We start from the raw sequence: 15,355 nt of genomic DNA, 5'->3' as shown, positions 1-15,355 counted from the left end.
GCAGGAAAAGACACTTGGCTGCAGAGGGCTCTTCCCCTTTTCAGAGTAAGGCAGCATGAGATTAAAAGCCTGCAGCATGAGACTTGGCAAATTCAGACTCAGGGCAAGAAACAATAAGTAATTAAGCTTTGTGGCTGGTTCTTCAGGACTAAATATTTTACAGCAAAATGTCTTTTTCTCAAAGAGATGTTCCAGTTCAAATGGGAGTGAATTAGGTCAGAGGAGTTCTCTGGCCTGAGGTGGGTAGAAGATCACGGAGATAATTCACATACTCCCTCTGGCCTTATGACTAATTCCCTTTGGTACAGGTATTCCTGATGTGAGATCTCTGGGGCCTGGTGCTTGCCCTCAGGAACTTACAAACTAATTAAGTTTGTTGTGTCAACCCATTAGATACTCATAGGCTGCATACAGACTCATTAGTTAAACTGAGTTATATATTTACTCTTTGAACATTATCAAAACATTTAGATCTTGCATGTTTCACGGTCTGCCACCATTACTCCTTTGTACACAGATTTCTGTGGTTGCTTCTTGCTTACAAGCCACAGACTTTTCATGCACATACACTGGTTTTGGTTATTTCATAGATTGAAACTGTGGTGGCTGATGTCATCCTGGTCTTTTTAATTTATCTTACTTTTGATGAAATCCTTTATTGTTAGTTGAAAAAAGCAATAAATATTTGTTTCAGATCTCATACATTAACTTTGTCTTAAAAAAACTGGCAGCCCAGATTCCTACAGAAGACATGTACTAGCTCATACATCGAGGGCCTGCAGACCCTTGGTACCTCCTCACCTGCAGTGCCTGCAAAGGAGACTGGTCTGCAGTGTCTCCCAGTGAGCCGGGTGTTCATGGAAGCTGGGATGTGACAGAGAAATATAAAAATAATGCAAATGCATAGAGCAACTGGATTCACCACAAATAAGTTGTTTTGCTTGGAGTAGGGTCCAGACTACCCTGATTTTTCCTTGAGCACAGGTAGGCAGTCAGATTCTTGCTGCAAAATCCTTGGGTCTCCATACCTTCTCCTTTTAGGAACAAAGAACAAGAAAGTGGTCCTGGAAGAGCTTTGAGATGCCATCACTGTCTTCAAGTTGCTGTCCTGTTCCTTTGGTATCTAGGGAAGTGAATGTCCATTGGGTATCATCTTCGTTGTCTCCATTCCAAGCCATTTTTTCAGTGCCCTGTGACTGTAGGAATATCAAGAGCTGCCCTAAAGCCACTCTCTTCATTCACAGTTGTCCATCAGTTTGCATTTTTCCTGTGCTGCTGTGCATTTAATGTGTGAATAATAGTTTTTTTGTGACTGTTATTCAGCACCTAGTTTTGCTGAAAGGCAGATGGAGGAGAGCAGGGTGGAGAGGTTTATAGTTAATGAGACTACTATTATTTGCTGACAAGATCTTAAGAAGAGGGAATCTGATCTCCTTTCAAGTGACTAAACAGGAATTTGCACTGCAGAATATGTGTGAAGCATGTGTATTCCAGAAAAAAAAAAAAGAAAAAAAAAGGAAAAAAAAGAGCATTTACAGTCACATTGCCTAGGGATTTTAACAGCTCTGAGGAAACATCAGAGATCACACAGTGTCCACATTCTTTACAATGACTTGATTATTTTAGCTCTGAGCCAGTGGAGCAGTACATGAACTCCTGCAGGACCCACCTCACGTGAACTCAACCTCATGGCAACCCCTCTCTTGTGCTTCAGATATTCCTGAAGGTTCCTATAGCCTGGGAAATGATGCAAGAGCCATGTTCCAGCTGTCTTTCTCACATGCAGACACTGGTGAGGCTAACACTGGTGGAGTCCTGGACTGAACGTGAGTTCTCCAGATGTCTTGGATCTGAGAGGCATTTTGGCAGTTGCTGAAGGAGGGTTGGAGATTGAGTCCTGTTCCTGCAAAGCCACAGTCCCATAACATACATGCATGAGTCTCACCAGCACTGCAGCTTCACTGCTCCCTCCTACCCTGGGACCAGCAAGACTTAGTGACATGGGACCCAATGCTTCCTAACCATGTGGCCCTGCAGACAGCTGCCCACACCATAACTGCCATCACAGACAGTCCTGTCACTGATCCCACCTGGAATCAGGAGGTGCTCACAGGCCAATGAGAATGTTGGCCATCTAGGCAAGGGAATAAATTATTGTGTAGCTTCTCAAGCACTGTCTGCCTGGGTCCATCTGAGAAAGAGACGCTGCTGTGGATGAAAGCCCCAGGGAATGACGTGCAGCCTCCCTGTGCTCCAGTGCATGGTACCTGTGCACCCTGCTGTCAGATGCAGTCCCTGGCCAAAGGGGTGGAAGAAAGGGCCAAGTACCCACTAAAAGAGAAGAGGAGATGTTTTACTCTTTTAATTTCATAGCTGTCAAAACCAGACTAAAACTGGGGGTAGAAAGCAAGTGAGAAGAAAAGCACTGTTTACATAATCCTTTGGCAGTGAAATGGGTCAGGGTTCTTGTGGGAGAAGAGGAATGCAGTTTTTTACAAATAAACAGCATTGTTGTACTTGGTAGTAGCTGGATAGCCCTGCTTTCCTGAAAAGTAGCACAGAAGTTTACTATGGGTTTATATGCCTTGTCTTTTGTTCCCATTGTTTCTCCTCTGAACAAAGCCCTGTGAAATGGAACATTCCCACTGTTTTCTTCAAAATAATCTGTAATTCCTTGGCCCTAATGCAAAGGGAGGCACCCATCTGTTTGGTTTTGTTTTGGTTTTGTCTCTCTTCCACAAATGTCCTTGTTTGTGTTAACTAGCAAATCTAATCATCCAGCTCAGAGAAGAGTTACACAACTGCAAACCTCCTGAGATTTCAGTCTAATAGCAAATCTTGCTTAATACCCCTGTGTTCGCTTCTTGCTTCAGATTTGCAGCTCCTTTGGCATTACAGCTGTGCTCTTATAAAACAGATTAAACAGCAAAAGGAATGCTGAATGGAAAAGCTGTGTTATTTCCACCTTGCAGGACTTACTGAAATGAGCCTGGCTGTGTTAAAACATGAGCTGAAACTCCCACAGGGAGCATTAGTCTGAGTGATTCATATAAACACTTACAGAAGTCAGCCTTGGTTGGGCCTCCTAGTCAAATAAGGTGGGTAATAATAGTACACAAGCAGCAGAGCCCCTCTTCCCTCTCATTTGGAGAGCACTGCTGATAGAAACCTACTGTCATTTATTCTCACTGGGAAGCAGCAAGATGAGCATTGGGTAACAGCAGAAAACCTGGGGTTTAGGTACCTTTCACGTGAGGAATTGTGAGTATATTTTCTGTGAAATTGCCTAGTGCTGTGAAGCATTCTTCATCTGTGCCCTTGATGTGTGCCATCTGGAGAGGAAAATCTCATCAACCTCTAGAAATGCAGCCAGGTTTATGATCACTTTCTTTTGCAGTTGACTTTTAAGGGAGATAATCTTACCCGGAGGAGGTCTGAAGAAAGGAAAGTTAAAGGTATGTGCATTTCGTGTGTGTTGATAAAGGCATAGATGGACTTGCTTTCTTTCCCTCTGCTCTGCACTGTCTGCTTTTCAGGAGCTGTCGCTCAAGCTCATCCTTCCAGTTAGCTTGTTGCCTCCACCCACATGCACTGCGTGGGGCTGATTCTGACCTCAGCACTGGTGCTGAAGCCACCGACAGGGCCGTGGGGCGATGTCATGAACAGCACCAGCAGTCACTGGCTCTGGGATCCTCTGCTGTAACTCTTCTCCCTTGGACCTGAAAAATTGCCATGTGCACGACACCTTTTGTGGGCAACTGCCATGGGCATCTTCTTCCCTCAGCTAGCTTTGGGGCCTGCCAGCTCAGCTTGGCTGAAGGTTCCCCTGTCGCAGTGGCTTTGCTGGCTCTGGAAGCAGCTCCAGCAGCAGCCGCTGCAGGGATGCTAATCGAGCCATAGCTGAAACAAAGCATGTTGCTCAGAGCATAGAGCTGGGTAGCCAAGTTCCTGCAGCACTTCCAGATGTGAAGCAGGGGCGTTGTTTTTAGCTGATTTTTCAGATTTTTTTCTTTCTGATTTGTTTTTTAAGCACCAGGCAAGCACACTGTGAACAATTTGTACTGTTCACTCACGTTCAGCTGTATGTTCCCAGTGGCAGTCGCTTAGCATTTTCTCTAGCTAAGACTCTTCAATCAAAGCCCCATCTGTGTATTGGGGCAGATTGGCAGCAGAGATTTCTTCCACTGAACTCCAAGAAAAAAATACCCCACATTCACTCTGTCACATGTGTGACATCTGCCCTTGGTCTCCAAGGTAATCCCATCCTGACAGACCACCCTGTGGACCAAGGGGGCAGTGTCTATGGTCACTCAACCAAGAGGCAAAATTCCTCTTAACTTTGGGGAGTTTGAACTGAATAAGGACTGTGTGATTTTGGCAAGAAGTGCTCCAAGGAGGCACAATTGCTGAGTCTGTGTGGACACTTGGGAGAAGGGGCAGAGACTGCTGGAAAGTCACACGGAGTATTTGTTTCTACAGGGAGTCAGGAGCTCAGACCTAAGTTTTGATACCCCTGTCAGCATGCTGGACTGGTACTTCTCCTTAATATGCATCTTTTCTCTGATTTTGTCCTGCCTGTCATTTCAAGCAACCTCCTGAACAAATCCTGCAGCATCTTCTGGGGAATTAAACATAAGTGTGAGGGGGAATTAAGTTATGAGAGGAACTGAAGAAACCTCCAGTGCAGCCTGTCAATGCTTCTTTTCAGGTGATAAGAAATGAGTGTGATGATGCCCTGGTTGCTGCTGCTCCTTCTCCTGGTCAGCTTCGGCTCACCTGCACCCAGGTTTTCGGTGTGTATCTTTCAACTAGTATGTGTACAACCTCTCAACAGTTTACCATTCCCAGTCATGGAGATAGACGCACCTCCACAAGAGGAATGGAGACCTACAAAAGCAGAGCAAAAAGGCATCTGCCTGCAGCTAAAGGAAGGTCACTCTTCTTGTCCTGATAATATAGGGTTTTCAGAGCATTCGGGGTTGTGCAGCTCTCTGGGTGACTGAACTGACATTACTAAGAATTAAAAACAACAGCAACAACAACAAGCTCTTTTAAAAAATGTATTTTTGTAGCCAGTGAAGAAACACTCCATTCCCTCAGGGAGAACTGCCTTCATTTATTCATCATGATTTGAAACACAGGAAGGAGAAAAGCAGGTAGGCATAGTCTGTTGCAATCTGTACTCTTCCAATGATCAAATTTCTCTTGGGCCATCCCAACGAGGTACAGAACTTGGCAATGAGAGTTTGGTAAGCTCAGTATTGTCTGCAGCAGGTCCCCATGTGTCCCTCCAGCCTAGAAATCCTCCTCAGTGGAGGAAGACCAACAAGCCAAGGAGAAGGAAGAGGCAGGTGGGAGACCATGTTTGAACATGCTCACCAGTCTTGTGTCAGGGGCAGCTGCTTGTTTTTCTTAATGATTCTTATTGCATGGGCTTGCTTGGTTGTCTTGGAAGACATTTTTCTCTGTTTTGTTAAATTTTTAATAGAATAACACCAGCCACAGACGATTATTGTTGAAAATGTTTATCCCAGTCAGTGTGGGTCAGATTCTGGTCTTGGTTATGGTAAAGGAGCTCTAAAGTTATGCCACTGTATGCTCACTGCTTTCAACTGATTTGCACCTAATATCAGCTCTTTTATCTTCCAGTTTAACACAAAGATGATTCTGGAACCTTTCTGGTTTGACCTGTCTGCAGTGCAAGAGCTGAATTTTCCCTTCTTATTAATCTGAGCATTTTCATAGTCTGCAAACCTTCCTTTTGAGTTCATTAAATGGGGGTTGAGACAAATTATTTTTGTTCAAAATACATTTTGGTGCATCTAATCATATGCTGGGATGCTCTGATTAATGCCAAGGTCATTGGAGAAAACCCCTTTTCTGCTGGATTCAACTCAGCAACTCATGCTGTGCCAGATTTGTGTATTTTAGGAAGAGACCACCATTGAATCATCTTGATCCACACAGAGGCCGAGTGACACATTAGGGTGAAGAGGAAACAGATAGTCCTCTCTCTACCTCTTTGTTCTTACCCCTGACATGAAGGGTTTTGTTTTATTTTCTCCATAGGACAAAGATATCTGCCTCCTAGACAACAATAAATTAAGACAAAGGTTAAAACAGCTTCAAGACTTGCTTTACTTATATGAACTGCAAATGAAGGACATCCTGGAGAACACTTACCACAGAACAAAAAGTGAACTGTTCTCAGGCAACAGGAGCATGCAGCATGAGATGCCTTTACCCACAACCAGTGGAAATTTGATAGTCTATGACCAAGGTACAGTTTGAGGTAGTGTGTGTGGAAATTTCAGCTTGCCATGATGTTTATTTCTCCCTGCAGTGTCCCAAGTGTCATTTTAGTTTGTCAGAAAGGTTTGATTTCTTTTTAAATGAATGGTGTTTTAAAATGCAGTCAGATGGGTGGGAAGGAGAAGAGCTAACTGGTGACCCTGGTATCAGCAGACTGGGGCTAGAGTTAGCTGACCCAACTTCAGGCAGCTACCACCCAGGTACAAGGTGGACAGCCACAGCTGAATTTCTAACCTGGGGCTGCTGCAGAGGGGAACAGTCAAATCTCATGTTTTCCATCAGACCTACTTTAGGTATCTGCTTGAGGAAGAGATTGGTCCTGCTCTTGAAGAGCCCATTTTCCCTGGGAGACAGGCCAGAGTGCTGGGCTCGGCTGCAGGCACTGAAACGTGTTTGGAGGATCCCAGCTTCCCTGTTCCTCAGTTCCTCCATCACTTCTGTGGCACAATAACAGGCATGCATACTTTGTTCCTTGGTGTTACTTTGGGAACAGGGTCATAAATGGAATTGTGGCCTGTGGCCAAGATATTATCCTTTGTGGGCGTTACATTGAAAGTGTGAAGCACTGAGGTTCTGAAAGGCTCTCTCCTGATACAGCCCTGCTAGAGTTGGTCACAAGGGCTTAGCCTCTTATTTTAGAAATATTGTGCCCTGATCTAATCTGAAGTACAGCCGAGGTTACCTTACCTTCCACTTGGAAATTAGCTTCCCAACAAACGATCTTGCTGACGGAAAGGGTTTCAGTCCTGTGTCACTGTCATGCTATAGCCTCAGCCTGAGCTGCAGTTGTCCCATTTCTCACCAAAGATTTGGAATGACTCCCTCAGAGGGCATGGCTGTAAAGGCTCTCAAGCCTTACTGATCTTTGTCCGGGCCAGCAGTGTGCAAGCCAGCAATCACTGCTACCTTCCCAAGCCACTTGCTTTCACTGTGCAGGGCTTGCAGAGCTATACACAGGCTGGCCAGGTGTCCTTGTCCCATGCAGCCTCTCAGTGATGCCTTGGTGGCACATACCACTTACCCCTACCCTATTTAACAGACTGATCCCATTCTGCCTAGATTGCTCTGCGGTGTATAATCGGAAGAAGACCAAAAGTGGTTACTACCGGATCAGGCCCAGAGCAGACCGGGAGCCTTTCCTGGCATACTGTGACATGTCTGATGGTGGGGGCTGGACTGTCATTCAGCGGCGAAGTAACGGCAAGGAGAATTTCAACAGGTGGGTGAATCAGCTCCCACCCCCATCCTGTGCCTGGCAAAACCCCACCCTTGAGGAGCAGGGTATGGGTATGCAAAACTATTCCTTAGTGATGGAAACTCTTTGTATTAGGACAATCTGGTGGTACCTATTGGCAGCAGGAGGTTGCTTTTAAAATGATCTATAACATCTTTTCCATGGTTTCTCTGCATTTGAATGCATATTTGTTTTATCATTATAGGAGACTGTCAAAGGCTCCAAACTGGCAGGTATCTGCTGCTAGTGCATAGACAGAGACCTGTTGAACATACCTGCTCTCATATCAGGAATTATGTTCAGTGTGTTGTAACATTTATTATCTTATTCAGATAATTCAAACAGATGCCAAACCACTGGTTGAGATTGTCTTTCCTCTATGCAAAATCCCAGAGAGGTGACTTTCACACAGAACTCTACAGGAGTAGTGATACTCTGGTAGCACAGCAAAGAAGATATGTCCTCATGCAGATAATTCACTATCGCAACACAAAAAATTTCAGGGCATATCTAGTGCTTCTTAAAATCTATGCAGTCCATTGTAAAGCTGCCTCAACTGGCTCTAAGCTGCATTGCCCAGAGAGTGGTAGCTACCTAGCCATGGTAGTTCAGGTGACTGAAAAATATCCTGAAGAGGCCATTGACTAGCATGCAGGTCAGGCAGAATTAATATCTGTAGTAACAACATGAGAGAGAGAATACACACAGGGTTACTAAAACTAGAAATGATAATACACAGCAAGTATATGTGACTATCAAAGATAATACATAAATCATTTGAATTATGACTTGTTGAAGAACAGTATCAGATGCTTTGCTGAATGTGGCAGCTGCTGCTTTCCCTTTCTGTCTAACTGACAACCTCGTCCTGCGAGCACTGCAGCTGGCAGTTTAAAGGTTTGATCCCAGCATAGGTATGTGCACAGGTTTAGCAGGAGGTGAAGAAGTAAGCTGTGAGTTGTATTTACTTCTAACACAGAGTGACAAATCTCAGCTCAGCTTGTGATGAGTCAGATACTTTTCGAAAACAGTGTCTAGAGATACAGGTAAAGTTTTACTTGTTGCCTCAGCCAAATGTCACAAATTGTCTAATTCCCTCACATGCTGAAATTGATATTTGCATCTCACTGCAGGAAATGGGATGATTACAAACTGGGATTTGGGAAATTCCAGGGCAAGAATGATGAATACTGGCTGGGCAATGACCACATCTATGACCTGCTCGCTAGAGGTGCAAGTATTTTTCCTCCACAGATTCTTTTACTAATTTGCATTAGATAGCTCATCTAACAGGACAAAACTTTGTGTTTAGGAGAGAGCTCATTAAAGATTGACCTGATGGACTGGCACGGGGAAAGACGTTATGCAGTCTATGAAAATTTCCAGATTGCAAGTGAGCAGGTAAAAAACAGAGAGGGGCTACTGGCTTTTGTTCTGTGAGGGTAGGGCACCTGCACATGCAGCATCACACTTCAGTATCAGGGTTGTAAGTACAGCTCTGCAAAACTTACCTGCTCTGGTTCCCTGGGCTTCCTAGTTTGTCTGACTGACAAACAGGCCTGGGAGCAAGGACATAAGCCTGAGACTTTTTCCTTACAACTGCCCAAGTCACCTGGTGACAGGATACATGATGCTGCCATGTGTGTGCTCTCTTGCTAATGCTGCTGCTGCACAGAGGGCAGCTCTCTGCTGCAGGGCACAGCAATTCCTACAGGTATTTGCATCTGGCCTCATGGTTAAAGGAGTCTCCTGCGAGGGAGAAAACCCTTAGGGTTTGAACCTCTGCAACAAAACAGAGACCCTGTTCTCCTACTTCCAAGGAGAGTGTTTCAGGCTGTCACATAAAAGACAAACACCAGAACAAATACTCTACTTTGTTTTAAAAGAAAACAGCAAACTTTAATCAAAGCTTTGAAAGAGCAGTTTTAAGTTCCTGTCTTGAAGAAAGGTATGTGTAGCGCTACACCTACTGCTACAGACACAGAAAGCCCAAAGAAACTCATCCTGTACTTTCATGTGTGATTTCTAGCTTTAGACAGTGTCCTGCTCAATACAGGTGCTCCTCTTTGCAACTTGCCTTTCTGCACACCACACATAAGTAGCCCAAATAACCAAGGACATGAGTTGCATGGACCAATCCTACTTCCAGCTCCATCACTACTCCAGAAATACACACATTATATTGAGTTTGAAATTAGAGCTTTCTTATGAAAATTTTGAACAGCTTCATTTTAATACCTTACTATCACATAGTGCCTAGTGGAACTATTATTCTAAGTATTCCTACCAGGACCAGACCATTCAGCTAGAAATCAAATGGCTTCTAGTCCTTGGAAGAGCAAAATGACTAAGAATTTATTCTAGCTGAACAACTGATCAGTTTATGAAAGCAACTACTTGGCACAGTTTTCTGCTAAGTTGTTCTCAATGAGCTAGAAAGAGCCTTCCATCTTGCTGTGTAGTGTATCAAATGGTTGTTGAATGACAATAAACCTGAAGCCCTTTGTAGCAGCAGCAGTAATCAGCAATCCCTTCTGGAAATTTAAATTCTGCATTGATCTACACTAGGATCATTAGAGTATGAAGACAAAAGTCACCCTTGACTTGAACAGTCATGCCTTCAACAGTGAATGAAATGGCCAGAGTAAATTTGATCTCAAAAAATGGGAGGAAGGGCAGAAAGAGCTTATACCAAAGACATGTTTCACATATTATTGCAGGACAATTACAGGTTATGGTTTGGCACCTATTCTGGTAACGCTGGCGACGCTCTGTCTGGTGGGAGCAATTTTGAAGATCAGTGGTCAGCCTCTCACAGAGGGATGCAGTTCACCACATCTGACAAGGATCATGATCGATTCCTGGCAGGCAACTGTGCATCAGAGAACAAGGGTGGTTGGTGGTTTAACAGGTATGGAAAACAGTTGATTCCTGTAGGATGCAAAGGGTGTGGGTGGATGTACAGCTGAGAGGACTTGCCTGCCTTACAGCAGCTGGAGGTTGCTGTGTGCACTTGCCACCTTGCACAGTCAGACCTAAAACATTCACATCTACAGATTCTCAAAGGAAAGCAGTCTCCTTCTTTCATTATGAAACAAAGCAAGTAAGTCAAATTAATTTTAATAAATGGGCCACATGTAAATTGCATTCATTTGAAGAAAATAGTTCAGAACAAATGCATGGGGCCAATGAACTGGAAGGAAAAGAGCCCAATTAAAATTCCTAAAAGTGCTCTGGGTTATACCTCAGCAAAGAAAACAGCTGTAGCCACTGTAAGGTGAAGTGTGTACAAAGGACATTTCTCTACTGTGGAGCATGTCTAGGGGCTGAGCTACCCCATAACAGTTGTGATGGTGTTCCTGCTAGTTGGGCATATGGAGACAGGTTCACCAGCCCTGGGTGCATGCACACACCTCTCTTTTTTTCTCTGCTTTTGTGCAGGATGAGCCTCTTCTTTGACCAGATCCTCATCACATACCAATTGAAATCAGTGGAGCTACAAAAATATACATGAATAGTAGGATTTACCTTGATTACAAGACACTTTTAGGTGTCAATATGGAGCTGTCTATGCTGGAGCTAGAGCCTACCAAATGGCACTACACCCCTCTGTTTAGGCAACGTAATCATGTCTGTAGTTAATACACCTGAAGGAGTCAGAAAGTTGAATTATCTGACCAGCATAGGTGTCTGCTTTAGGATGACCCACATCCTTAGGGTTCCACTAAATGCATTAATCCAATTTCCATCCCACACTGGTGTTTCCAAATGTACATTGTGTGAAAACTGTACTTCACTGTGATGATGCGATATTTTCCCATGCTAAACCTAATTCCCTTTTTCCCTCTCCTCCATCGTTACAAGGTGCCATGCTGTAAACCTCAATGGGCGATACTACAGGAGAGGAAGGTACAACGGATCCCATGATGATGGCATAGTTTGGTCCACGTGGCATGGGATGTGGTACTCGCTGAAATACTCCGCCATGAAAATCAGGGCTCCGTTCTTTGTTGACAGTGAGAGTGGAGATGGTGAGAACAGCCAGGGCAGCTGAAACCTGCCGCCTGGGAAAGAAAAAAAGTTCTGGCTGAAAAGAATTGTAAAAATTGATAGCCAGTACTCTGCTGCTGCCAATCGCCAGACCTGCACTGTGGTAACTGCAGTTGCACCTGCTTCTGCTACCTGAAGCTAACTCTGCAAGTTGTTTGAGCACAGCCAGCCAACAATTTAATAGAAAACATATGGATCTCGGTCATGGAATTACCGGAGTTTTCTTTTTCAGCAGTTTTCAGGACTTCGTTGGAGAGCGTGTATTAAAAGCTCTCTGGACTTTGAATGATCAAACATGTCCTTTAATCTATCAGTACTCTTCAAGGACTAAATCTCACCTTTGTTCTGCATCAGGAGAATGTTTTTAAGCAACTGTCCCTGTGGTTCCAAATTGCCACACTTCCATAGCAGGGTGCTCCTGGAGTCTGTGAAATCAAACCTGTGGATAGATGTGCTCCAACTGCTAAAGTGCATCCAGCCTAAGGGTACTTCAAAGTAATCCCCTACAATATGGACAGTGTGGGCACAGGCTTCCATTGCCAACAGGTTCTTGCTGCAGATCCACTGCTATAGCACACCACAACACATTAATGCAGACAACCCTGCCAACCAGATTTAAGCCCCAGATTAAAATTAGGCAGATTTTAGTAAATTCAAGATGAGCACAGATATTCTTAGGACTTCATAAAGTGCAGTTGTGATTCATTTGTACATTATCCTGTAACTTACCAGATGACTTTGAGTTAGTGAAGGGGAATGAGAAATCAGAAAGTAGTTGAACCACAAGGCACACTCATTGGAGTGAGGCAAAAGAGCAACATAAATGACTGAAAGAAGTGGAATACTGAAAATTTATTTTCCACAGGTTGTTAATAACAACAGTTAAAAATGAACAGTAATATCAGCTTGATGCAAATCATTTAACTACCATGTTGTAGAATAAGCCTATTCTTTTTGTGATTTACAGTAATTTTTTAAACTGGTAGTTCTTGTCCATTTACTTGCTTTTAAATCCATGCATGTTGTAATTTGTACATATAAAGGGTGAAATAAAACCATCTGAATAGGACTTAATACTTTTTACCTGGTTTTCAGCAGTAGGAACTTGAACAGCAATTTGGGTTAAAACCTTGGAAAGCTCATATAGGAGAAATGCATTCTTTCAGAGTTGGCTCCAGTGCTTTTTCACATGCTGTCCTGGGTAGTTGAGAGGTTCTGCAAGTTAAGTTTAGTTTCCATGGCTCAAGCTGTCCTGGAGACAATGCAGAGGGATGTGGTGAAGGTTCAGTGTGAAACTTGGTTAGATTCCTCTCCTTTGTCAAGAGGTAAACCCTGTTCTCACTGCTTCCTAGACATCCCAGTGATTACAAATGTGAACACTGGAGTGCAATGTGCAGCACTCCAGGGAGTTGTGCTCCTAAAGCCTGTGCCCTTGGCAAGACTGCACCCCTGCCCTCTTCCCAAGCACACCCATGTGACACGAAACCTGCACCTATATCTCTGAAGTGAGGCTGCCCTCATGAAGAAAGGGCTGCAGACAGCCAACACTTGCTATTTCCCTTCTGATCACTACTTTTGTGTTTTACTATGGTAAAATCCTGGTGCAAGGTTGTAACTGCGTGTTGAGAACATAAGGAATGACTTTGCACACATTATGACTGTGTGGCTGCCGATGCAGTGCTGAGGGCAGAAAGTATGATTTTTGTCTAGGCGGAAGACACCGAGAAAAGTGAGTGAAATAAATTAATGAATTCTGGCAGGTGATGCTCAATCCCATTCTTCAGCAGAGGGCTAGGGAAGCAGGGTAAAGGTTACAGACAGTGGAAACTACAGCACTTAAGGGACAGCATTAGTGGTTTGACAGTTCATTAAGCAGCTGATAACCCAGTACCAAGCTGGAGATAAAGTCAGCAGGGCCTAGCCAGGCAACTGCCACCCAGTGCAGTTCGGCAGTGAGTGAGCAATGAGCAAGGCAAAGTCCAGACTATGGAGCCTGTTTCTCTCCATGTCAATATGGGAGAGACAGGTGTTATAGTTGGAGCACCTTCAGCCAGCGTCAATGTTACGAGTTTTTTCTGTCTCTGAGAGAGGAAAAGGGGCCAAGGTATCACAAGCTGGGAGGGAAAGGATGTCTCGCTGTCTTTGATGTAAGATGTACCTACGTACATCTAATTAATTACAGTAGCTGTTCTGAAGACAGCCCAACTCTGAGACAAGTTTGCAGGAAGCAGCATCTGGTTTAGAGTAAAGCTCCCCCTCCTCTGCCTTCCTGCAGCACAGGGAACCCCCTCGGAGATGGGGTCACAGGGCTTGGTGCAGGAGCCTGCAACTCCCACAGCAAACTCCAGGAAGTATTTCAGAACCCTCTTTATCTTAATAAACAGGGTAAAATGCCACTAGCTGAGTACTTATTTGATCTGAGGCCTACCACCAAGCTCAAATCACTGCCACTGAAGGTTAGGGGAATGCTTGCTGAATGTTACTGCACTGTATATTTGATCTCCCATTTCTCCAAGGTCTCCCATGCTGAGAGGCTCAACAAAGCTTAAATAGATACTGTAACCCTGCAGCTCCAACACTGACGGTTCACTGCTTCAGGGCAAATGTGCTTCACACAGCGGAGTTAGTAGAGAGATGGTAAGTAACCTGAGCAGCAATTGCTTCAGAGGTCTGATTTCCAGCTCATTTAAGTCAATTTAAAGACTCATTACATTTGATTGCCTTTGGATCACTCTTCAAGCGTGGACACGTTCTCAAATGCTCTAAACAGCATTTCAAGCTGACAGCTTATGGGAATGTGTAGCTGGGACCAGCACCACGCTGGGCCAAGGGCTGAGCATCAACAACGTGGTGTGCTGGCACAGCTCCTGGGAAAGAGGGAGCTCACATCGCCCTGTGAGTCGGATCTGTTGCTCCAGCAGCAGCTGCAAAACATTACCCCTCAGGAACACCATTCAAACAGCTGTGTTTGATTCTGGTGGCCAAATGCTGAGAGTCTCACTCCTCCTACACTGTCACAGCAAGTGACACTGTGTGCCTGTCAAGCTACCTGCGTGTGCTTTGGACACCTCAGTGGGGTGTCATCAGTAACTGGCAGCTAACGCACAGTGATGCTGCTCTTCCTGTGAAATTGTTGTTGGCTTGCAGGGAGGGGGAAAAAAGTGTGGGATTGAGAAATCTATCTTTCTGCTTAGAAAGCCAGTTTTGAGCAAGATAGCAGCCTACTGCCAGGAATGGAGCACATGGTAATTTTTCCTTCACACCCACAAGGCAGGTTAAAGAGCACATAGGGCTGGGCTCCTTATGAGAGAGTTGTTTTAAGTCTGACAGTCCTTTGCCTAAACTTATCTTCTCTCAGTCCATTCTCCATGGGCAGCATCTGCCTTTTTCATTTTTTTTGTTTTTCCCACTACCACTCCCCTGGTCTTTGCAAACTCCTTGAAGAGATGGTTATCCTAACAAAGCAGAGTCTCTGAGTCATTCTCACTGCCAGCCTCTGTTGAGGCTCAGGCCTCTGAATATTTGCAGCAATGTGAAATAGCCAATTTGTGATCTCTGGTTTTAAAGCATAAGAGAAAATAACATCATGGCTTTTGTACCTAACTGTTACCACACTCAACAACTACCTGAAAGGAGGTGGTACCAAGGTGGGGGTTGGTCTCTCCTCCCAGGTAACAAGTGACAGGACCAGAGAAAATGGCCTCAGGTTGCTCCAGGAGAGGTTTAGATTGGATATGAAGACAAATTTCTTCATTGAAA

At 44.4% G+C, this 15,355-nt stretch overlaps 1 protein-coding gene across 1 annotated transcript; it reads left to right on the top strand.

The window, feature by feature from the left end:
• The first annotated feature begins 3,395 nt into the window (after positions 1-3,395).
• Positions 3,396-11,600, top strand: LOC103803166 (fibrinogen-like protein 1). The gene is made up of 8 exons (XM_009075704.1): positions 3,396-3,455; positions 4,709-4,793; positions 6,070-6,280; positions 7,372-7,531; positions 8,680-8,777; positions 8,859-8,947; positions 10,267-10,457; positions 11,411-11,600. Exons 2-8 carry the CDS (start codon positions 4,719-4,721, stop codon positions 11,598-11,600), a joined length of 1,014 nt encoding a protein of 337 aa, XP_009073952.1. The 5' UTR covers positions 3,396-3,455; positions 4,709-4,718.
• The last annotated feature ends 3,755 nt before the right edge of the window (positions 11,601-15,355 follow it).

This window comes from Acanthisitta chloris, unplaced genomic scaffold (assembly GCF_000695815.1).
Source record: "Acanthisitta chloris isolate BGI_N310 unplaced genomic scaffold, ASM69581v1 scaffold9905, whole genome shotgun sequence".
Classification (NCBI taxonomy): Eukaryota; Metazoa; Chordata; class Aves; order Passeriformes; family Acanthisittidae; genus Acanthisitta; species Acanthisitta chloris.
This window is presented reverse-complemented; position numbering and strand designations above follow the sequence as displayed.

What these genes read in the sequence shown, in the direction of transcription:
- LOC103803166 (XM_009075704.1), top strand. Translation starts at nt 4,719, where the DNA reads ATGAGTGTGATGATGCCCTGGTTGCTGCTGCTCCTTCTCCTGGTCAGC. An exon ending in GGCAAGGAGAATTTCAACAG is followed by an intron (nt 7,532 to 8,679) that starts GTGGGTGAATCA and finishes ATCTCACTGCAG; the next exon opens with GAAATGGGATGATTACAAAC. An exon ending in GGTGGTTGGTGGTTTAACAG is followed by an intron (nt 10,458 to 11,410) that starts GTATGGAAAACA and finishes CATCGTTACAAG; the next exon opens with GTGCCATGCTGTAAACCTCA.